Here is a 23,982-nt window from a genome sequence, read left to right on the forward strand (position 1 = left end):
AGATCATTACGAACCTGGTGGGATAACCTTGCGACTGAAGGAACCCATTTTGATTACTTGCCTCAACAATTTGGCCGAAGCCATGGAAAGCTTCCGGGGAACCAACATCCAAGCAACAACAGAAGGTAAACGACATCTGGGCGCGGTGACTGGAAGTGAAGGTTACAAAGAAAAACACTGTAAAACTCTAGTGGAAATATGGTCAGAGGAATTGTCTCTTCAAACCCGAATCGCCGTGACTTAACCACAAGCGGCATACGCATGCAACGTCAGCGGATACCAACACAAATTTACTTACCTCATCCGAACTATACCTGGCTTTAAGAGATACCCGCAGCCTATCGAGGACGTGATACGGCATCAGTTCATCCCAGCGATCACTAGAGGGAAGGCCATCAACGACAATGAGCACGAGCTGTTGACATTGCCTCCAAGACTTAGTGGTCTTGGACTCAAAAACGTATGTCAGACAACCCAATCGAGCACGACAACTCCAAATCCCTAACAAGAAAACTACAAAACGAAATCCTCAGGATGTCTGAAGAAGAGGAAGAAGTGACAAAAAGTTCCGCCATGATTAAAATTCCAAGACGCCTTACATATCAGGTATAGCTGGTCGCTTCCAAGACTCCCAACGGAATTTGTATGCGGAAGCCGTTTCGACATAGCACACGCGTTATCGTGCAAGAAGGGAAGCTTCGTTACGTTACGACATAACGAAATTCGTGATTTAACGTCAATCATGTTAAACGAAGTCTTCCTTGACGTTAGAAGGGAACCGAGGCTTGTCGAAATGGATGGTGAACACCTGACGCACCGGACAATGAACAGAAGCCAAGAAGCGCGACTCGACATCAGCGCTACGGGTTTCTGGACTCTTGTACATAGAGCATTTTTTGATATCAGGGTCTTTGACCTAAATGCTCAGAGGTACAGGGTCTGGAGCTCGAAAATTGCTCCAAAAGGAATGAAGGGGAGAAGAAAAGGCACTACAATAAACGTGTGAACAACATCGAGAATGGTACCTTCACGCCTTTGGTGTTTTCGACGAGTGGTAGCATGGGTCGTAAGTGTAAAACATTTTACACACGTTTGTGCGAGATGATGGCTGAGAAAAAAGGTGAAAAACCCCAAAGAGTAACAGACTTCATACGAACGAAGCTATCGTATAGCCTTTTCCGATCGACATTGCTGTGTTTAAGAGGCTCACGCTCACTAAAGATCGAATACAGCCTGAGTGACATTCATCTGGCCATCTCTCTTTCGAAAGTTGGAGGCAATGAGTATTTACTTTATTCATTTTTTTATTAATTCATTTAATGGTTTTAGTATTGAAGTAAGACAGCATATGTATAATTATGTGAAAAAAACCCAGCGGAACACCGAAAAAAAAAAAGAAAAAAAAAAGAAAAAGTTACCGGCACCGAATCGAAGATTGCGAAAATGCGAAAAATACGTTAATCAAAATGCGGAAAAATGTAATCACTGTTTTAAATGTGGCAAAGCTGGACATTTTCGCGTTGAGTGCACATATCAAGAAAAACCAGTAAGTGTTGTTTCGGACGGGAGTAAACCAACTCTTACTAACCATGTATATATGAAACCTGTTAATGATTCCCGTTTGTGTACTGCTATATAACTGCTGATAATTTCCAAACCAACCGATCGCCAGTATCCGTGAATTTATTGGAGAAGGAGCCTCAAAGCTGCCAATAATTCAAATGTTGGGATCCACGGAGTCGCTGTGATGAAAATTGCACTGAAAAATGGACCACCATGTACCGATCCATTCCTGGTAACCGATTCAAGCATCGACCAACCGATAATCGGCTTTAATGTCATCAACACCTAATCAATAGTTCTAATGAACAGCCAGTAGCAGAAACGCTTAACCTTTCTTCAAAAGTCACGAGTTCTTTTCTATCAGTTATGAAGGATATAAGTGACAATCCAAGTACAGTTTCTGTAGTTCAGTTGAATAAGCCTCTTTTTAAAACACCATATAGGAGTGCAGAGTGAAAATTAAAATTTCAAATTGTAAGACTGTGCCAGTGATATTTGAACCTCTCATTGTTGATCAGAATTTGAAGGTCGGAGAAGTAGTGGCAAAGTTGGCACTAGGAAAGTCAGTGACAATCACAGTTCCTTTTCAAAGTTTTACTGGTAGTGAGATTAGATTGAAATCCAGAACACCAGTACTTGAAATCCAGTACTTTGAATCAAATATCAACAGTTTTTTCGTTAGAGTTACAGGGACAATGGACCCATTTAAGTCCCCAACTTTCAACACACACATCGCCTACATCTATGTCCAATTCCTCGGTTTAAGTCGACAACATGTCTAGGTCGGATAATTGGTTACCGCCAGCGAATCTTGAGCATTTAACACCATCTCAGCAAAAGGAAGTTCACGATATCTCATCGCCGAAAAAAAAGCCTTTTCTAGGGATAAAAATGACACCGGTAGAATTTAAAATCTGAAGCGGAAATTAGAGCTCTCAGACAACACCCAGGTATGGCAAAGATATTGCTCGATCCCAAAACCACCATGATGAAGTAAAAACTTACCAAAAGGACTTGCTGACCAACCAGTGGATAAACACGTTGTACTCATCGTATCCTAGTCCTATGGTATGCGTGCGATGGCAATCTTTGTCTTTGTATCGACTATCCTCGGTTGAACAGCAAAATCATACCTGACAAAATGCCTCTACCCCGTGTATTCAAGATATCCTCGATGGTCTTGGAGTGAAATCCTGGTTTGCTTTATCCACAAGGACTCTAGGCATTACACTGCTTTCTCGACACCTTGGGCACTGTATGAGTGGTTACGGATTTCTTTTGGTCCTAATAACGCACCACCCGCATTTCAGCGTTACAGGAATGAGTGCTTAGTAGGATTTCGAGATATTATCTGTATACCTTACTTGGACGATATCCTATGTTACAGCAACAACTTTGAGGAGCATAAATCTAATCTACGAAAAGTCTTGCAACAACTAAAAGAGCATGGGATTAAGCTTAATCCAAAAAATGTTGCCTTTTTAAAAGAGAGGTCAAATATCTTGGGAAAGTAATTTATGACACTAGTTACCGCAATGACTATGTCAACACGGAGGCATTGGACAAATTGTTGGAACAACCAAAAACGGTCAAAGATTAACGTCTAGAGTTAGGTGTTATTGGATACTGTAGGTCATCGATAAAAGATTTCTAAAGAATAACAAAACCATTATATGATTTGTTATCGAAAGGTTTACAGTGCAGTACAACTAGCAAGTAAACGTTCCAATAAACGAACTGCTGGTCACAAATCGTCGTCGGAATCCATCGTGTGGGAACCTAAACATGAAAAGATTATTCTGTATTTATTAGTGAAACAACTCAAATCACCAAAAGTTATGAGCTATCCAGAAGAAAATCTCAAGAAAAAGTAGACTACTGGCAAGATACTGCCAACAGATGTTTATAAACTCTGAAGGAATATTAATTAAAAAAAACACAACTGCAAACCAGATTGTTCATCCCACATGTTATCATAGGATGGTGTTCAAGGAGATATCTGGGATATGATCGCGTGATTGAATTAGCACGGAGGAGATTTTACTGGCCTGGCATGGCTAGTGATGTCAAAATGTTTATTTTCAAGAAATGCAAGTGCATAAAGGATAAAAAGCCAAACATTGAACAAAGAGCACCATTAGAGCCCATATCAACATCAGGAGTCAATGGAAAGGCCTACTGTAGAGTACCTGCATCTTGACAAAGCAAAAAGAGGATATGAGTAAATGTTGGTAATCACTGACCACTTTACCCGCTTTACCCAAGCCTATCCTACCAAGAATAAGTCAGGCAGAGCGGCAGCTGAAAAGATGTTCAATGAATTCATTTTATCGTACGGATTTCCCAAACGCATACACCATGACCAAGGGAAGGAGTTTGACAACAAACTCTGGAAAAGACTGCAGGAATTAAGTGACATGGAATCCTCAAGGACAACTCCATATCACCCAATGGGCAATGGCCAATGTGAAAGGATGAATCACACAATCATAAATATGCTTAAGACTGTGGAAAAATACAAGAAAGAAAAGTGAAAAGACCACATTAAACACCTTGTCTTTTCCTACAATAGCACAGTGCACAAAAAAACTGGACTTACACCGTTTTACCTAACGTTTGGACGCCATAACAGATTGAAATTGAGGACCACCATACTTCTACAGAAAAATAGAAAAGATTTATTTAACAAGCCTGTCTTGCTTCATCCAAGTCTGCTAAATCAGGACAAAAGAATTATTACAAAAAGATTTATGATGCTATACTTGCAGTTGGAGACAGGGTTCTACTTGTAACCTTAAAGAACGAGGTTAGACCGGAAAAGTAAAATCCTATTGAGAAAAAGATGTTTACGCAATAATCGCACAGAAACTCAATTTACCTGTGTACAAAATAAGATCTGGATCTGGCAAGACCAATGTGGTACACCGAAACCTTTTACTTCAATGCAATCAGCTACCAGAGGTAAACACGCCTTCTCCTCTTCATCGTGTAGAGGGTAGTCAGGATCTAATGGACACAAGCTCTCCTGAGGTGGGACAGAGAAATCATCAACACGACTCCTCAACTAAAAGAAATGATACCGCCAAGCTCTCCTGAGTCGGGAGAGGAGGAGATTCATCAGTGACCCTAACGAACAAGAAAACGAAGACATGCGACAAAGAAGGAAATCCAACATACGAAGAACTGTAAATATTGAGTTAAGAAACATTGAGGTTAAAAAAAGAAAAAAAGAAAGTTATGTACATAATGTGTTAACTACTTCCGTCTTTTTACTATCTTCTGGCGTTTTGTATATGGCAGGATAATGCTTTTTAAGTTAGAGATTAATCTAATAACCAGGCAAACAATTTTTCTTCACTTATATATAACCAGAAATAGAAGTAATGTCAAATGGACGAATGATTCAAAATTGAAATGGAACTAAATGATCAATTGTCATCGACACTCAACAGAATGATAGGGTAAAAGTCTAAGGGTAAAAAAAATCATAACAAAAATACACAAAATTTAGGAAAAACGGAACTTAAATAAAAATACAAACTGCGTAATCACGTAGTAAATTGATTGTCAAATTTGTACCTCTCTCTAGAGGTGCCTTGTTACAGTAGTGATGTAGCTAGCCAAACTTATTTCTAAAGATTAAGGCATGGATGCCTGAATTATTTTATCCCCCCTCTTGTTTATGGTGCACAAGTATCTGGCAACGACAGAGAGGGTAGAGAATAATTCAGGTATAGATGCCAGAATTAAAATGTCCTCCCTGCCAATATGGTCGCATAAATAGCTGGCAACGCAATAGAGGGTACAGAACAATTCAGGTATGGATGATTGAATTACATTGTACCCCTTTCCTTTCTGTGCCTATAAATATCTGGCAACGCCATAAGGGGTACAGAATAATTCAGGTATGTGTGTTTTAATTTTAATGTACCCCCTCCCGTTCTTGCCGCATAGATATCCGGCCACGACAGAAATGGTACATATAATTCAGGTATGGATGCCTAAATTGGAATGTACCCCCCCCCCATTCTGGGCGCATAAATGTTTGGCAACGCCATAAAGGGTAAAGAAAAACTGGAGTATGGATGTCTGAATTATAATGTACCCCTCCCAATCTGGTTGCATAAATATCTGGCAACACCAAAGGGGGTACAGAATAAATCAGGTATGGATGTTTGAATTTTAATGTATCCCCTCCCGTTCTTGTCGCATGAATATCTGGCAACACCAGAGAGGGTACAGAATAATGCATGTATGAATGCCTAAATTGTAATGTACCCCCTTCCATTCTGGGCGCATAAATGTTTGGCAACGCCATAAAGGCTACAGAATAATTCCGGCATCCATACCCAAGTTACTTTTTGTATCCCAAAAAAGACAGGTCAACTGCAAGTTACTGGGTGCAGATACAGGAATATTTGGATATAGGGATATACAAATGCAAAGCTGCTGTCAGTAAAACACATTAAAGTTCTATTTTTCTGCCTGAGAGAATGTGTTTATTTTCCTTTAATATTGCCGTAAAATGTATGTCTAATATGTTAGGTTTTCTGTCGTTACGGCGCGACGTCAATAACACTACTTTAACTTCAATATATATCCTATAATAAATTTGTTAATCCACTACAGCGCACCTACAGCTTTGAGGTAAAATTACTTGGAAACAAGGTGCTGACGTCAATGATTTTTCACCGTGTGGGTAACTAGGGACCACCTAGGACAAATTTGGGTAAGTTTCCGCAACCTGATTCCCCAAATCCGTTTTGGAGTGGAGAGGTTGATGACGTCATCAAAATTTTTTCAACCCCATAGGGTTTCAAGATCTATACGCTGAAGGCGACGGGTATGCAAATTTATGCTATTTTGAGATGTTACGAGTTAACAAAATTTTAAGAACATTTTTTAAGTATATGAACAGGACAGTGCTGACGTCATCAAAAGTTAAATGCAACTTTTTATTATTTTTCTCTGTCTAAGTGGATTTTGGACCGACCATATCGACTAGTTACGGTATATTACTAAGTATTACAGTGTACTACCAAATACCTAAACAGTACTGCAAAGTATTACAGTATATTACTAAGTACTACAGTGTATTAATAAATACTACAAGGTATTACAGTATACTACCGAATACTACAAGGTATTACAGTGAATTACTGAATGCTACAAAGTATTACAGTGTATTACCGAATACTACAAAATATTACAGTATATTACTAAGTATTACAGTGCATTACTAAATACTACAAGGTATTACAGTGTATTATTGAATACTACAAGGTATTACAGTATATTACCCAATACTACAAGGTATTACAGAATATTACCGAATACTACAAAGTATTACAGTGTATTACTAAATACTACAAGGTATTACAGTATACTACCGAAAATTACAAGGTATTACAGTGTACTACAAGGTATTACAGTGTATTACCGAATACTACAAGGTATTACAGTGTATTACTGAATACTACAAGGTATTACAGTATACTACCGAATATTACAAGGTATTACAGTGTACTACAAGGTATTACAGTATACTACCGAATATTACAAGGTATTACAGTGTACTACAAGGTATTACAGTGTATTACTGAATACTACAAAATATTACAGTATATTACTAAGTACTACAGTGTATTACTGAATACTACAAGGTATTACAGTGTATTACCGAATACTACAAGGTATTACAGTGTATTACTGAATACTACAAGGTATTACAGTATACTACCGAATATTACAAGGTATTACAGTGTACTACAAGGTATTACAGTGTATTACTGAATACTACAAAATATTACAGTGTATTACTGAATACTACAAGGCATTACAGTGTATTACTGAATACTACAAGGTATTACAGTGTATTACTGAATACTACAAGGTATTACAGTGTATTACTGAATACTACAAGGCATTACAGTGTATTACTGAATACTACAAGGTATTACAGTGTATTACTGAATACTACAAGGTATTACAGTGTATTACTGAATACTACAAGGCATTACAGTGTATTACTGAATACTACAAGGTATTACAGTGTATTACTGAATACTACAAGGTATTACAGTGTATTACTGAATACTACAAGGTATTACAGTATACTACCGAATATTACAAGGTATTACAGTGTACTACAAGGTATTACAGTATACTACCGAATATTACAAGGTATTACAGTGTACTACAAGGTATTACAGTGTATTACTGAATACTACAAAATATTACAGTATATTACCGAATACTACAAGGTATTACAGTGTATTACTGAATACTACAAGGTATTACAGTGTATTACCGAATACTACAAGGTATTGCAGTGTATTACTGAATACTACAAGGTATTACAGTGTATTACTGAATACTACAAGGTATTACAGTGTATTACTGAATACTACAAAGTATTACAGTGTATTACTGAATACTACAAGGTATTACAGTGTATTACTAAATACTACAAGGTATTACAGTATACTACCGAATATTACAAGGTATTACAGTGTACTACAAGGTATTACAGTGTATTACCGAATACTACAAGGTATTACAGTGTATTACTGAATACTACAAGGTATTACAGTGTATTACCGAATACTACAAAGTATTACAGTGTATTACTAAATACTACAAGGTATTACAGTATACTACCAAATACTACAAGGTATTACAGTGTACTACAAGGTATTACAGTGTATTACCGAATACTACAAGGTATTACAGTGTATTACTGAATACTACAAGGTATTACAGTATACTACCGAATATTACAAGGTATTACAGTGTACTACAAGGTATTACAGTATACTACCGAATATTACAAGGTATTACAGTGTACTACAAGGTATTACAGTGTATTACTGAATACTACAAAATATTACAGTATATTACTAAGTACTACAGTGTATTACTGAATACTACAAGGTATTACAGTGTATTACTGAATACTACAAGGTATTACAGTATACTACCGAATATTACAAGGTATTACAGTGTACTACAAGGTATTACAGTATACTACCGAATATTACAAGGTATTACAGTGTACTACAAGGTATTACAGTGTATTACTGAATACTACAAAATATTACAGTGTATTACTGAATACTACAAGGCATTACAGTGTATTACTGAATACTACAAGGTATTACAGTGTATTACTGAATACTACAAGGTATTACAGTGTATTACTGAATACTACAAGGCATTACAGTATATTACCGAATACTACAAGGTATTACAGTGTATTACTGAATACTACAAAGTATTACAGTGTATTACTGAATACTACAAGGTATTACAGTGTATTACTAAATACTACAAGGTATTACAGTATACTACCGAATATTACAAGGTATTACAGTGTACTACAAGGTATTACAGTGTATTACCGAATACTACAAGGTATTACAGTGTATTACAGTGTACTACAAGGTATTACAGTGTATTACCGAATACTACAAGGTATTACAGTGTATTACTGAATACTACAAGGTATTACAGTATACTACCGAATATTACAAGGTATTACAGTGTACTACAAGGTATTACAGTATACTACCGAATATTACAAGGTATTACAGTGTACTACAAGGTATTACAGTGTATTACTGAATACTACAAAATATTACAGTATATTACTAAGTACTACAGTGTATTACTGAATACTACAAGGTATTACAGTGTATTACCGAATATTACAAGGCATTACAGTATATTACCGAATACTACAATGTATTACAGTGTATTACTGAATACTACAAAGTATTACAGTGTATTACTGAATACTACAAGGTATTACAGTATACTACCGAATATTACAAGGTATTACAGTGTACTACAAGGTATTACAGTGTATTACCGAATACTACAAGGTATTACAGTGTATTACTGAATACTACAAGGTATTACAGTGTATTACCGAATACTACAAAGTATTACAGTGTATTACTAAATACTACAAGGTATTACAGTATACTACCGAATATTACAAGGTATTACAGTGTACTACAAGGTATTACAGTGTATTACCGAATACTACAAGGTATTACAGTGTATTACTGAATACTACAAGGTATTACAGTATACTACCGAATATTACAAGGTATTACAGTGTACTACAAGGTATTACAGTATACTACCAAATATTACAAGGTATTACAGTGTACTACAAGGTATTACAGTGTATTACTGAATACTACAAAATATTACAGTGTATTACTGAATACTACAAGGCATTACAGTGTATTACTGAATACTACAAGGTATTACAGTGTATTACTGAATACTACAAGGTATTACAGTGTATTACTGAATACTACAAGGCATTACAGTATATTACCGAATACTACAAGGTATTACAGTGTATTACTGAATACTACAAAGTATTACAGTGTATTACTGAATACTACAAGGTATTACAGTGTATTACTAAATAATACAAGGTATTACAGTATACTACCGAATATTACAAGGTATTACAGTGTACTACAAGGTATTACAGTGTATTACCGAATACTACAAGGTATTACAGTGTATTACAGTGTACTACAAGGTATTACAGTGTATTACCGAATACTACAAGGTATTACAGTGTATTACTGAATACTACAAGGTATTACAGTATACTACCGAATATTACAAGGTATTACAGTGTACTACAAGGTATTACAGTATACTACCGAATATTACAAGGTATTACAGTGTACTACAAGGTATTACAGTGTATTACTGAATACTACAAAATATTACAGTATATTACTAAGTACTACAGTGTATTACTGAATACTACAAGGTATTACAGTGTATTACCGAATATTACAAGGCATTACAGTATATTACCGAATACTACAAGGTATTACAGTGTATTACTGAATACTACAAAGAATTACAGTGTATTACTGAATACTACAAGGTATTACAGTATACTACCGAATATTACAAGGTATTACAGTGTACTACAAGGTATTACAGTGTATTACCGAATACTACAAGGTATTACAGTGTATTACTGAATACTACAAGGTATTACAGTGTATTACCGAATACTACAAAGTATTACAGTGTATTACTAAATACTACAAGGTATTACAGTATACTACCGAATATTACAAGGTATTACAGTGTACTACAAGGTATTACAGTGTATTACCGAATACTACAAGGTATTACAGTGTATTACTGAATACTACAAGGTATTACAGTATACTACCGAATATTACAAGGTATTACAGTGTACTACAAGGTATTACAGTATACTACCAAATATTACAAGGTATTACAGTGTACTACAAGGTATTACAGTGTATTACTGAATACTACAAAATATTACAGTATATTACTAAGTACTACAGTGTATTACTGAATACTACAAGGTATTACAGTGTATTACTGAATACTACAAGGTATTACAGTATACTACCGAATATTACAAGGTATTACAGTGTACTACAAGGTATTACAGTATACTACCGAATATTACAAGGTATTACAGTGTACTACAAGGTATTACAGTGTATTACTGAATACTACAAAATATTACAGTGTATTACTGAATACTACAAGGCATTACAGTGTATTACTAAATACTACAAGGTATTACAGTGTATTACTGAATACTACAAGGTATTACAGTGTATTACTGAATACTACAAGGCATTACAGTATATTACCGAATACTACAAGGTATTACAGTGTATTACTGAATACTACAAAGTATTACAGTGTATTACTGAATACTACAAGGTATTACAGTGTATTACTAAATACTACAAGGTATTACAGTATACTACCGAATATTACAAGGTATTACAGTGTACTACAAGGTATTACAGTGTATTACCGAATACTACAAGGTATTACAGTGTATTACAGTGTACTACAAGGTATTACAGTGTATTACCGAATACTACAAGGTATTACAGTGTATTACTGAATACTACAAGGTATTACAGTATACTACCGAATATTACAAGGTATTACAGTGTACTACAAGGTATTACAGTATACTACCGAATATTACAAGGTATTACAGTGTACTACAAGGTATTACAGTGTATTACTGAATACTACAAAATATTACAGTATATTACTAAGTACTACAGTGTATTACTGAATACTACAAGGTATTACAGTGTATTACCGAATATTACAAGGCATTACAGTATATTACCGAATACTACAAGGTATTACAGTGTATTACTGAATACTACAAAGTATTACAGTGTATTACTGAATACTACAAGGTATTACAGTATACTACCGAATATTACAAGGTATTACAGTGTACTACAAGGTATTACAGTGTATTACCGAATACTACAAGGTATTACAGTGTATTACTGAATACTACAAGGTATTACAGTGTATTACCGAATACTACAAAGTATTACAGTGTATTACTAAATACTACAAGGTATTACAGTATACTACCGAATATTACAAGGTATTACAGTGTACTACAAGGTATTACAGTGTATTACCGAATACTACAAGGTATTACAGTGTATTACTGAATACTACAAGGTATTACAGTATACTACCGAATATTACAAGGTATTACAGTGTACTACAAGGTATTACAGTATACTACCAAATATTACAAGGTATTACAGTGTACTACAAGGTATTACAGTGTATTACTGAATACTACAAAATATTACAGTATATTACTAAGTACTACAGTGTATTACTGAATACTACAAGGTATTACAGTGTATTACTGAATACTACAAGGTATTACAGTATACTACCGAATATTACAAGGTATTACAGTGTACTACAAGGTATTACAGTATACTACCGAATATTACAAGGTATTACAGTGTACTACAAGGTATTACAGTGTATTACTGAATACTACAAAATATTACAGTGTATTACTGAATACTACAAGGCATTACAGTGTATTACTAAATACTACAAGGTATTACAGTGTATTACTGAATACTACAAGGTATTACAGTGTATTACTGAATACTACAAGGCATTACAGTATATTACCGAATACTACAAGGTATTACAGTGTATTACTGAATACTACAAAGTATTACAGTGTATTACTGAATACTACAAGGTATTACAGTGTATTACTAAATACTACAAGGTATTACAGTATACTACCGAATATTACAAGGTATTACAGTGTACTACAAGGTATTACAGTGTATTACCGAATACTACAAGGTATTACAGTGTATTACAGTGTACTACAAGGTATTACAGTGTATTACCGAATACTACAAGGTATTACAGTGTATTACTGAATACTACAAGGTATTACAGTATACTACCGAATATTACAAGGTATTACAGTGTACTACAAGGTATTACAGTATACTACCGAATATTACAAGGTATTACAGTGTACTACAAGGTATTACAGTGTATTACTGAATACTACAAAATATTACAGTATATTACTAAGTACTACAGTGTATTACTGAATACTACAAGGTATTACAGTGTATTACCGAATATTACAAGGCATTACAGTATATTACCGAATACTACAAGGTATTACAGTGTATTACTGAATACTACAAAGTATTACAGTGTATTACTGAATACTACAAGGTATTACAGTATACTACCGAATATTACAAGGTATTACAGTGTACTACAAGGTATTACAGTGTATTACCGAATACTACAAGGTATTACAGTGTATTACTGAATACTACAAGGTATTACAGTGTATTACCGAATACTACAAAGTATTACAGTGTATTACTAAATACTACAAGGTATTACAGTATACTACCGAATATTACAAGGTATTACAGTGTACTACAAGGTATTACAGTGTATTACCGAATACTACAAGGTATTACAGTGTATTACTGAATACTACAAGGTATTATAGTATACTACCGAATATTACAAGGTATTACAGTGTACTACAAGGTATTACAGTGTATTACTGAATACTACAAAATATTACAGTATATTACTAAGTACTACAGTGTATTACTGAATACTACAAGGTATTACAGTGTATTACCGAATATTACAAGGCATTACAGTATATTACCGAATACTACAAGGTATTACAGTGTATTACTGAATACTACAAAGTATTACAGTGTATTACTGAATACTACAAGGTATTACAGTATACTACCGAATATTACAAGGTATTACAGTGTACTACAAGGTATTACAGTGTATTACCGAATACTACAAGGTATTACAGTGTATTACAGTGTACTACAAGGTATTACAGTGTATTACCGAATACTACAAGGTATTACAGTGTATTACTGAATACTACAAGGTATTACAGTATACTACCGAATATTACAAGGTATTACAGTGTACTACAAGGTATTACAGTATACTACCGAATATTACAAGGTATTACAGTGTACTACAAGGTATTACAGTGTATTACTGAATACTACAAAATATTACAGTATATTACTAAGTACTACAGTGTATTACTGAATACTACAAGGTATTACAGTGTATTACCGAATATTACAAGGCATTACAGTATATTACCGAATACTACAAGGTATTACAGTGTATTACTGAATACTACAAGGTATTACAGTGTATTACTGAATACTACAAGGTATTACAGTGTATTACTGAATACTACAAGGTATTACAGTGTATTACTGAATACTACAAGGTATTACAGTGTATTAATAAATACTACAAAATATTACAGTATATTACTAAGTACTACAGTGTATTACTGAATACTACAAGGCATTACAGTGTATTACCGAATACTACAAGGTATTACAGTATATTACCGAATACTACAAAGTAATACAGTGTAAAATACGGGATATTACTATGTACTACACTGTATTACTGTATATTACAAAGATATTATGCTAGGCAGTAGTATGTATAGTAGGCAGTATTATGTGTTAACAACATTACGGCGTTGATAAATTGCTTAACGTCGTGTGTCGGATGTCGTTGGAAGAATACGACAATGTCGGATACGACATATTCACAGACTAAATGGATCCTTCCATGAAGTGCTTCCCCGAATTTTTCAAAACAAACATGATGTAATGTTGTGTTCACACTGTCGGAACAATTTTACGGCCAGATATCATACAAAATTTTATTATGCGTGCGCAATTGAACTCTCTGCATTGGTGATCTCTGTACACGATCGCACTGTGCTGCTTGCTTGTTTCGTCTGCCATCAAAAGTTCTGCATCGTCTTTTTGTAGGTTGCTAGTAAAGCTCTTAGTAATCCTCAGTATTGCTGAGTGTTGCCTAAATAGTCATAATAAACATAATAATGTTCCTAGCCTAATTTGCTGATGCAAAGACACATAATTTCTAGTTTCACAAAGCAAAATAAATTTTGCACGAACAAAGATGACCAAAGCAACTAGCTAAACTCAAAATAATATTGTGTTACTAGAAGTTGTTATTGAGATGATTGCAAAAGAAGATAATGATACTCCTAAATAAGAAAGGTCTCCTAATAATTCTATGGCCATGGAAAATCTCCTGTAGTGTAATTTTACTATAATCCTAACAGGGACACAAAAATGCACTGGATACTGATATAGAAAATATGCACAATATGCAAATTCCTGTTGATTTTTCCACATGTTAACAATATACCATTATAATCGATAAAACCCATTGGAAAATCCACTCGGGCAACAAAGAAATAAAGATCCATCATGTGAATTTTAATAATGTCAGCAATGTACTGTTTACTCTTTATCTGTATTATGTAGAGTTTAACACTCTGTTAAATAATGTATAGGATTGCGCAGTTTTGATCAATTGTTAAAAAGATATCAGTGTTTAAAAATTTTAAGCAAAGCCCCACCAAGGCGGACATCACAAATATCTGGTGTTTTAGAGTCATTTGAGCACCAAAAATAGAGTCGGTCGGTCGGCGAATGATAACTCAAAAATTCGAAAAATTGTATCCAACCATCCAGTCATTAACGCGCGCCATTAAATCGTCGATATTTTATGATAACTTTGGCACCTGGTTTAAATAGAGTTTCCGCGCACCGTTTTCAACTTGTTCTCAGAACCATTTTTGTATTTTAAAGCAAAACACAACAATAATGGTAGGTAATGGCTGTGGGGAGACAACAAGCGTGTAATATTTATTTTAGTTTTCCGACTCAGTATATCAAAAATTTCGATAGAAAATTATTGTCTGTCGGGTGACTCTAACACCAAATATTTGTGACGCCCGCCCAATGTATATACAAATTTTTTTTTTTTAAAAAAAATTGTTTACCTGTTGCCTTTATTTTGTCGAACCTGTAATGCTAATCAACAAAAAGGATAGGTTGATGTGTTTTTCTCAAATACTTTAGGGTATGTGAAGATATTTGTTTTTTGATGACTTCATTGAACCTTCTGTTCCAAAACAGGTGGGTTTTAGGCCTTAAACTTTAAAGTGCAATTGATGTCAGTCTAAATGCATTGATGTTGTGCTGAAATGTCTAGAAAGTAAAGAAATAAGACATACTTTTTTAGGCTACATCAAAGGAAAATGAATACATTCACCTTGCCTGTTATAAACGCACAGACACAGTATATTATAATAATACAGTAATTTTGTCTGTGACAGGTTATTGATGACATCATCAAAATATATATCTCCTAAACTATTCACCTGCCTAGCTTAATGTTTTTCCGTTAGGCCATACTGTACAACTATATTTATTTATTTGTAGACTCACATTGTGTCCTTTATTTATGAAGTAGGCTGTGTACATCCTTAATATGTATTACTTTCTAGCAAAATCTCAGCTTATTGTTCTCATAAACTAGGTTTTTATATGTTCTAAACAAGTTGAAAGGGAATATGAATACAAAAGCCATATATTTTTAATACCCTTCTTTCACTACTTTTACTTGCCTGAATCAGCTCTCCCATTATTGCTCAATTTATATTTCTATATACTTGGTTGGATGATTAGTATTGTCTGCATGATTTCTTAAAAGCTTTGGTATATTTCTCATGATTTATCTGTTGCTTTGAAGGAAAAGCAAATAGAATGTTTCGACTTCTTGGTTTACTATGGATTTTTTCAAACATTACGCTTGTTTGTTGCAAGGAAAGAAAGATAAAAGCAGAAAAGATTGGAAAGAAAATTTCAGATTATAATGACGTTGATGTGGAAAAACTGCTTGATCAGTGGAATGTAAGGTTTATTCCTTTTACTTGCATGTTAATTTTCCAATTTTTATTGGACATATTTTAACAAAGATCATAATTAATAAGCTCAGCCTAATTTTTTAGGTTTAAATTTTCTGCAAAAAAAACACATTCAGGCTGACATTTGACATAAAAATTAAAATATAATAAATATTAACATGTCGAGCCTGAAGGAGGTTTATAAGCTGAAAAAATGAAAAATCAGTTTTATAATTTTAAAAGGAAAATGATGAAGATGATGATGGCGAAGATGATGATGACCCGAGGTTAAAAGAACCACCAAAGGTCAATATGGAAGAAATCTTTAAAGCTGGCGGCAATCAAGAAGACTTGTTGAAAGCGTCGAAAAAAGGAAAGCCAATGATGATATTTGCAAACGTTGCTGGAAACCCGACAAAACAAGAAACTGAAACAATATCTGGAATTTGGCAGACGAGCCTCAGGAATGCGCAAATACAAGTGCAAAGGTATTTACCTAACAAGTACCTTAAGTGGATAAATTTTGGTGAGGATGAAATTTGGCAAAATTCGCTAATTTAAATACCCGCCAAAATTTTGGTAACTGACTATTCGGCAAATTAAATACTTGCCAAATTTAACATATTTACTGTTCGCCAAATTACCCCCTCCAAAAAAAACGAACTTGTGTTTAATAAACATTTTTTTGTATTCACCAAATTATTTCTTGCCAAATTTTATAAAATTCATCATTAGCCAAATTAAATCCCTGCCAAATATTCCATTTTGGTCATTCCCCAATTTAATACCCGCCAAAATTTACCCACTCAGGTATCTGGAAAATTTCTCTTTCAAGCCGAAAATACTTCCTTAAGCCGGATTTACACTTCAAACTACAATGTGTCATGAAGTAATGATTTTTTTGGTTTCAATAATTTGTTCATAATTTGAATTAAATCATACTTTTTTACGACTCATCGACCAAATATCAAGCTTGTCCATTCAGATCAACAGATTTCAGTGCATTGTGCGTATCATTTTTTTAAGTGGAAATCAGGCTTTATTCGTACAAATTTTCGCGCGTATTGATTTTTGCGTTATAGCAATTTGAATGTTTTTCAGACTTCCTAATTTTTGCCTAAGTTAAAATTTGTTTGGGTAAATAAACTGTGGTAGTAGGATGTTCTTAAAATTTAAGGTCTTAATTCTCGGTTCCTTATCAACAGGTTTCTTATGAAAAATACGTGTGATAAGAATCTTTTTTTTTTTCTAGATATGTGGTGTCTGACAAACGAATTTTATTTCAACTGGATGATGGTAGCAAAGCTATTGAAATCAAAGACTATTTAGTTTCGTTAGATACTTGCGAGAGTGTATCGTTTGATAATTTGAACTTCGACGGGAAAGGGAAAGGTAAAACGAAGGTCGAACTGTAGGTAGTAAAATCATAATTTTTTTTGTGGATTGTACATAATTTTTTAACGGTTTGAACATTTTATTGTGTGCTTTCGATCTCGATGTGTAAACGCGACTTTATGTACTTTTCAACAAAATTAAAACTCACAAGACAAAGCAGTGTTGTTTTCGCCAAAAAATGGCTTTTTTTAAAAAGTTGTCTTGGTGAGTTTATATTCAGGTTATGTACACTGGCTTGTGACAAATAAGGTTGTCATGAAATGCTGTTATAAAATAGGTTTCTTTTCAGTTTTTTGATTAGTCTTCAAAGAATTATGTTCTCGTGTACGTCCACTGCTTTTATTTGATTTCGTGTTGTTGTTGTTGTTGTTTTTATAAGGTAAATGGAAAATGAAAGGTTGCTAATATTCGTTGTCATTTTTATTACGCGTTAATTCTTTACTTTTCTCTACGAGTTTTGGGTGCTGAGTTTCATTGTCATTATTTATACGTTTATATTTATCCGTATTTTTTATATCTCTTGTACGTAATCACATTTCCGTACACTGTAGAACATATCACTAAGCAAAATAATGAAATTTTGTTTTTTAAATATTTTGGTAGATTTGTGGTCCACAGAATACACTGAAAGTAGTACGATTTCTAAAATTATGTCATTTTATTTTACGTTAGTCATTAGTGAAAACCAAGGTAAGACATTTTATTGTATAATGTTTCAACAAGCAATGCAAATTTAAACATCCTTCCCCTATAATGACTAAACAGTTTGGCTGGGCGAAATCTAAATTCAGCATTTTTATTTGTTCCCTATATGTTTTCCAGGCGTTAATACACAAAATATCAAAAATTGTTGTTGAGACCTTGAAAGTAAGAAAAAGGAAGTGCATCCCCCTTTCCTGTCACCCTAAGAACAGTAAAGAGTAGCGAATCGCGAAAGTTTTACGTTAATTTTCTTTTTAACATTTATATCAAATTTGTACAATACTTTGAAAATTATAAATTGGTTAGTAAATATAAGCTGCTAAAATCTTACAATTTAACTTTAATCCCTCCACACGTTGTTAGCAACACACTAAATACAAGTAAAAACATTCTTTTTTTCTTTACATTTCATAAAAAATAAAAAATCACTTCTGAAATAAACTAAAAAATTTTTTCGGTCAGCATTATTTTTATGTAAAAAAAGATTACTGCAGAGATGTTGAAATTCGATGACTTCTCTGACTGCGAGAACATCCCAAATACTCCCCCTACATTGTTTGCACGTTCAAAACCAATTGATAATCTACAAAACGCTTTCCCGCAGAGCTCTAAGATATAAACCAATAAACCTACAAGGAGACACCCATTAAATAATAGTTGACAGGGGCAATACACACCTTTCTATTAAAAATCAATATAAAAATTTTGTTGGTCATACATAAATACGAACTAAGATAAAATATATAATATATAAAAAGTACAAAATAAAATACATGTAAAAAATATTTTAATTTTAGGATTAGAAAAAAACTGATTACTGTATAAGTTCTTTTGTGTCTGTCGTAAGCTGCCATATGTTTGTAGCCTCACTAAATTTTCAAACGCTAAAACAAACGAGAAAGATGTAAATCTAGCAATGACGCTATAGATTCTTCTTAATGCATCGTACTGCGAACCAAGGCTAAAAATTCTTCGCGTGTTTTGGGATCGTCTCTGAATGTGCCAAACATACAACTGGTGACAGTCAAAGCGCCAGGTTTTTGCACACCACGCATTACCATGCACATATGACTGAAAAGAGAGGACGTAGCGACGAATCAGTCTTACAGGACATGTCCATCAAGTAAAATCAGTATAATACAAAACATACGCTCGAAAACCTTTCGTGTAACATGTAACATAACATTCGCGACAATATAATTTTTGATTTAAAAAACGACTTAGTTTAAAACAAAGAGTTGATATCACTGCTTACCAGGCCTCCACAACTACGCCCACGCCACTAGGTTCTATTGCTTCGTTCACTGCTAAAGCTATTTGCTTCGTAAGTCGTTCTTGTACTACGAAAGAAGTACTACAAATTATTTAAGTCATTGATTTAAATTCACATTTAAGAAACCCGCTTCCCAGCATCATCTTACCAATTTTAGAATTTTCCAAATCGACCCAAATTTAGACCTAAACCAACCCTGCTAAAAGCAAGATGCATTTCGCCGCGTACGGAACTTGCCACATCGATCTTTAAAGACAATAGTTGGCACCAAACACACAAACGATATTTTATAAATATATAAAATATATAATCAAATTTACCTTGAAGTCTCCTACTAAACATTTCTACGATCCTAAAAAAATCGAAAGAACAAATATAACTCGCAATCGCAATCGTTACGAACGCAAAAAGAGAGAAAAAACAAACAAAGTATGATAAATTGGTTTTACCTTCCAAGCTTACTAAGTCCAACAACTTTTTTATTTGGAAGGTAACCTACGTGGGCCTAAAAATTATAAAAACAAAGTCTTATTAAGTTAAAATTAAGCCAAAAAAACGATTGTCTTCCACGTGCGAATATTGCGTTAAAAAAGCCTGAAAGTAATTTTTCTTTATATTCGATTGGCGTATAGGGGCCTGGAAATTAACTTAACCACGTCTCAGTCTCAAATAAAAACTGAAAAATCAATCACGTTGTTTTCAGCACTAACCGGTATCCTTCTGTATTTAAAAAGACAGCAATCCTATTATAGAAAATCTTTAGTGGAAAAGAGCTAAAATTTTAACGGACTGATGATAATTTCGTAAGTGCATTTAGAACCATGCGTTGTTTACAAATGACACCTCTCAAAACACTCTTCTCCGCAGAAGTAATACCACAGAGTATGGATGTTCAACGTGAACAACAATTGGTGTTGTGAGGTACGAAGACAACATACCTTCCCCCAAAATGGAACCAAATGATGCTCACATAAAGAATATAAATCGATATCTTTCACTATAACCAGTTCGTCGTGGTTTTCATTGAAAATCGCGCCATTTATCACCTCTACAACGTAGAAAAGAGTTTTGAAATTCAACAATATACAGTTTAAAGGTAAAGGAGAGTTTTTACAACCACAGTACGTAATCTGCAGGGCATGTCTCCTATTTCGATGTAATGGACCCAACTGCTGGAACGTCTTATTTTCAAGGAATGATTCGCCTTTATCCGGCATTGAATACAGAAGTAAAATGATTCTTAAAAAACAAATGAATTTGAAATTCAAAGAATATATCAAACAAAAAACAAGAATATTGGAATGAAGATTAAAAAAATGAGGAAATTAGGCTATATAAAGTTTTTCGGGTCAAAAAAGTTTCTGGAATCAAAGTTTCGGATAATTAAAATTTAAAAAATTAATTTTTCTGAAAATAAAATAAAGGTACCTGATAACTTTTGTGTGTACCCCTTGGTAAAAAACATCATCGCTTTAGCGAATCGCTCAGGTGTGTCTAACAGGCCCTCGCGGTTTGGATCTTCCCCAACATTTTCTAATATCGTTCTAACGCTGGAAGATATCTTGTTGATGCGATCGTCAAACTCGTTCGAGTCATCTTCGCGTTGTTTTTTATCCATCTCTGTAAAAAGTAAAAAAAAATATATTAGTATTTAACAGTCATAAAAAATTAATAAAAAATAAATAAATAAATAAATAAATAAACAAATAAATAAATAAATACGTGACATAATAAGTCACATGAGCAACGAACAAATAATAAAACTTGTATTTTAAGACGACATATTCTATATATTATATGGTGAAACCGCATTGGAAATTTTCACAAAAAACATATCCTCCATATACCTATGTATCAATAACGGTTTTTTCTTCAGTAAAAACCAAATCGTAAAATATTCTCATATCGAAATCAAAAAAAATGTTAGGCTCATTGTATCTACAATTGTAACAACAAAATTCCGTTGATTGATTTGCGCACTTGGGAATATTAAAATTTTTTACCACCTACACATTTTCCTCCCATTCTCCGCCCTACTAATATTTACAATGGAATTATTTTTAATGTCAGATAAAATAAATTAGAATTTTTTATTCGAGTGCAACTTTAACGCAGCTCCCTTTGAGGAATTTCTGTGAGTTTATATAAAAACGCTTTAAGCAATTTACCTGTTCTTCATTTAATCTACATTTAACCTTATTCTACCGTGCTTGTTCTAGCTTGTATGTAAATTTCCAGTATACCATTCTTTTCAGATACACGCATATGACATAGGATGTAAGAAAACAATAGCTATTTTAAAACGTCTCACAGGATGGCCATTCAAATTTAATTACAATTCCAGTATATTTCATTACCTTTTCAAGTTTTTTTTTTGCAGGTATCATAATGATTGGAATTGGAATTGGAATATAATATATTCTACACGACCATCTCGAAGTAAAACATCGCCATGAGAAGAAGTTTCATTATTTACATGTTACAGGCTGCTAATTTATGTTATTACTGTATTTGATATTGCAAACCCGAAAAACTGTAGCTTTTGCAAAATAATCTGGCACTGTTACATTATAAAATGCAAAGCGAGACTACTAAAAGATAACAAGATATTATTTTGAGAATGCTTAGGCAAATGCTCATAATGTTTTTGGGAAAGAATGACATGAATTTTCATTATTTACATTATTACCCCTTCCAAGACCTAAAGTGTGTTTCCCAATTTCTAAAAGCCACTTTCTACAGATTAGCCGTTCAATTTTATAAAGTAAATTCCAGCAGAAATTTTTGAAAAACTGTGAACAGCTTCAAAAACAAGATAATTAAGAAAAAACTGAAGTAATACTAACAGATTCTGAATAATCATCTTTCTAGAAGTTGTTTCCAGGAGTAGTGGCAGTATTGCTAGGTACAGGTAAACAATCCTGTGGTTGCAGTTAACCACCAATAAATAGCCTACGATAAGTTTTATTTGCAGTAGAACCCAATATTCCATCACAGCAATGATGACTATAAATTGTGAAATACCTTTGCTTTCGATGGACTCTTGAGATGTTAATCTCTTTCTTTTGCCAAGTTCCAGTGAGTCCTTTGTTTTGTACGATTCGTGATCACCTGTGCTGGATGCCATCTTATAATTTTTTGTAACTAAGACACAAGAATATCAAAACGTAGAGATTAAAGCTAATTAAAAAACAAAATATTATCTATCATATCAAGCTATATCATGTGTTTGAAACAATTTACAAGAGACTTTCATACTAAAGTTAGTTATGTTGTATAGATGAGTATAACAATTCAGAAATATTCTTTTTAAATTCCTAACTGACTAAAGAAACAATGCAACCTCTCCTTTATATACCTAATATTTCTAACTTTGCTCAAACTGATTATTCAACTTTACATGATAATGCTCAACCACGTCTAACAAATCTGATACTCCCTTTTTATATAATAAACATTTTAGCATAACACATATTTCTTTCACTAACCTTCAGAAACAATCATAGAAGACATAAAATTCTGATAAAAGCAAACAGGAAAATATAGTTGCTAACCACACAAGGGAAACCAACCAATCAAAAAAAAACGAAAGTTGAACAAAGTAAACAAGTGGAAACAATAAATCCACATAGTTTGTTTAAAGTATTACAAATGTACGTACAAGGAAGTTGTGTACTACAAAGCAGGGTGTTGGCATGGAATAAGATGGAAAAACAGCCATCTCCAAATTTCTCTGATTTTTCAGAAGTTTTAGCAAATTTCTCTGATTTTTTAGAAGTTTCAGCAAATTTCTCTGATTTTTTAGAAGTTTTAGCAAATTTCTCTGATTTTTTAGAAGTTTCAGCAAATTTATCTGATTTTTTAGAAGTTTCAGCAAATTTCTCTGATTTTTTAG

General features: G+C 33.5%; 2 protein-coding genes across 2 annotated transcripts; one reads left to right on the forward strand and one right to left on the reverse strand.

Annotated features, from left to right (window-relative positions):
* The first annotated feature begins 16,537 nt into the window (after positions 1–16,537).
* On the forward strand, positions 16,538–18,760 carry LOC130658028 (LRP chaperone MESD-like). Its single transcript, XM_057461051.1, has 3 exons — positions 16,538–16,724; positions 16,961–17,205; positions 17,970–18,760. The coding sequence occupies exons 1-3, from the start codon at positions 16,578–16,580 to the stop codon at positions 18,130–18,132; spliced, it is 555 nt and encodes a 184-aa protein (XP_057317034.1). The 5' UTR covers positions 16,538–16,577; the 3' UTR covers positions 18,133–18,760.
* Positions 18,761–19,040: 280 nt separating this feature from the next.
* On the reverse strand, positions 19,041–23,267 carry LOC130658027 (GTP cyclohydrolase 1-like). The gene is made up of 7 exons (XM_057461050.1): positions 23,112–23,267; positions 21,516–21,707; positions 21,026–21,135; positions 20,537–20,592; positions 20,408–20,439; positions 20,070–20,154; positions 19,041–19,885 (listed from the first exon to the last, which is right to left on the reverse strand). The coding sequence occupies exons 1-7, from the start codon at positions 23,212–23,214 to the stop codon at positions 19,750–19,752; spliced, it is 714 nt and encodes a 237-aa protein (XP_057317033.1). The 5' UTR covers positions 23,215–23,267; the 3' UTR covers positions 19,041–19,749.
* Positions 23,268–23,982: the final 715 nt, after the last annotated feature.

The sequence above is a fragment of the Hydractinia symbiolongicarpus genome, chromosome 9 (assembly GCF_029227915.1).
Source record: "Hydractinia symbiolongicarpus strain clone_291-10 chromosome 9, HSymV2.1, whole genome shotgun sequence".
Taxonomy (NCBI): Eukaryota; Metazoa; Cnidaria; class Hydrozoa; order Anthoathecata; family Hydractiniidae; genus Hydractinia; species Hydractinia symbiolongicarpus.

Bases quoted from the DNA above. Each gene is read 5' to 3' on its own strand.
- LOC130658028 (XM_057461051.1), top strand. From the start codon at position 16,578: ATGTTTCGACTTCTTGGTTTACTATGGATTTTTTCAAACATTACGCTT. The intron at 16,725-16,960 runs GTAAGGTTTATT...TAATTTTAAAAG, and splicing joins AACTGCTTGATCAGTGGAAT to GAAAATGATGAAGATGATGA. The intron at 17,206-17,969 runs GTATTTACCTAA...TTTTTTTTCTAG, and splicing joins GCGCAAATACAAGTGCAAAG to ATATGTGGTGTCTGACAAAC.
- LOC130658027 (XM_057461050.1), bottom strand. From the start codon at position 23,214: ATGGCATCCAGCACAGGTGATCACGAATCGTACAAAACAAAGGACTCA. The intron at 21,708-23,111 runs GTATTTCACAAT...TACTTTTTACAG, and splicing joins AGAGTCCATCGAAAGCAAAG to AGATGGATAAAAAACAACGC. The intron at 21,136-21,515 runs GTACCTTTATTT...TCTACGTTGTAG, and splicing joins GTACACACAAAAGTTATCAG to AGGTGATAAATGGCGCGATT.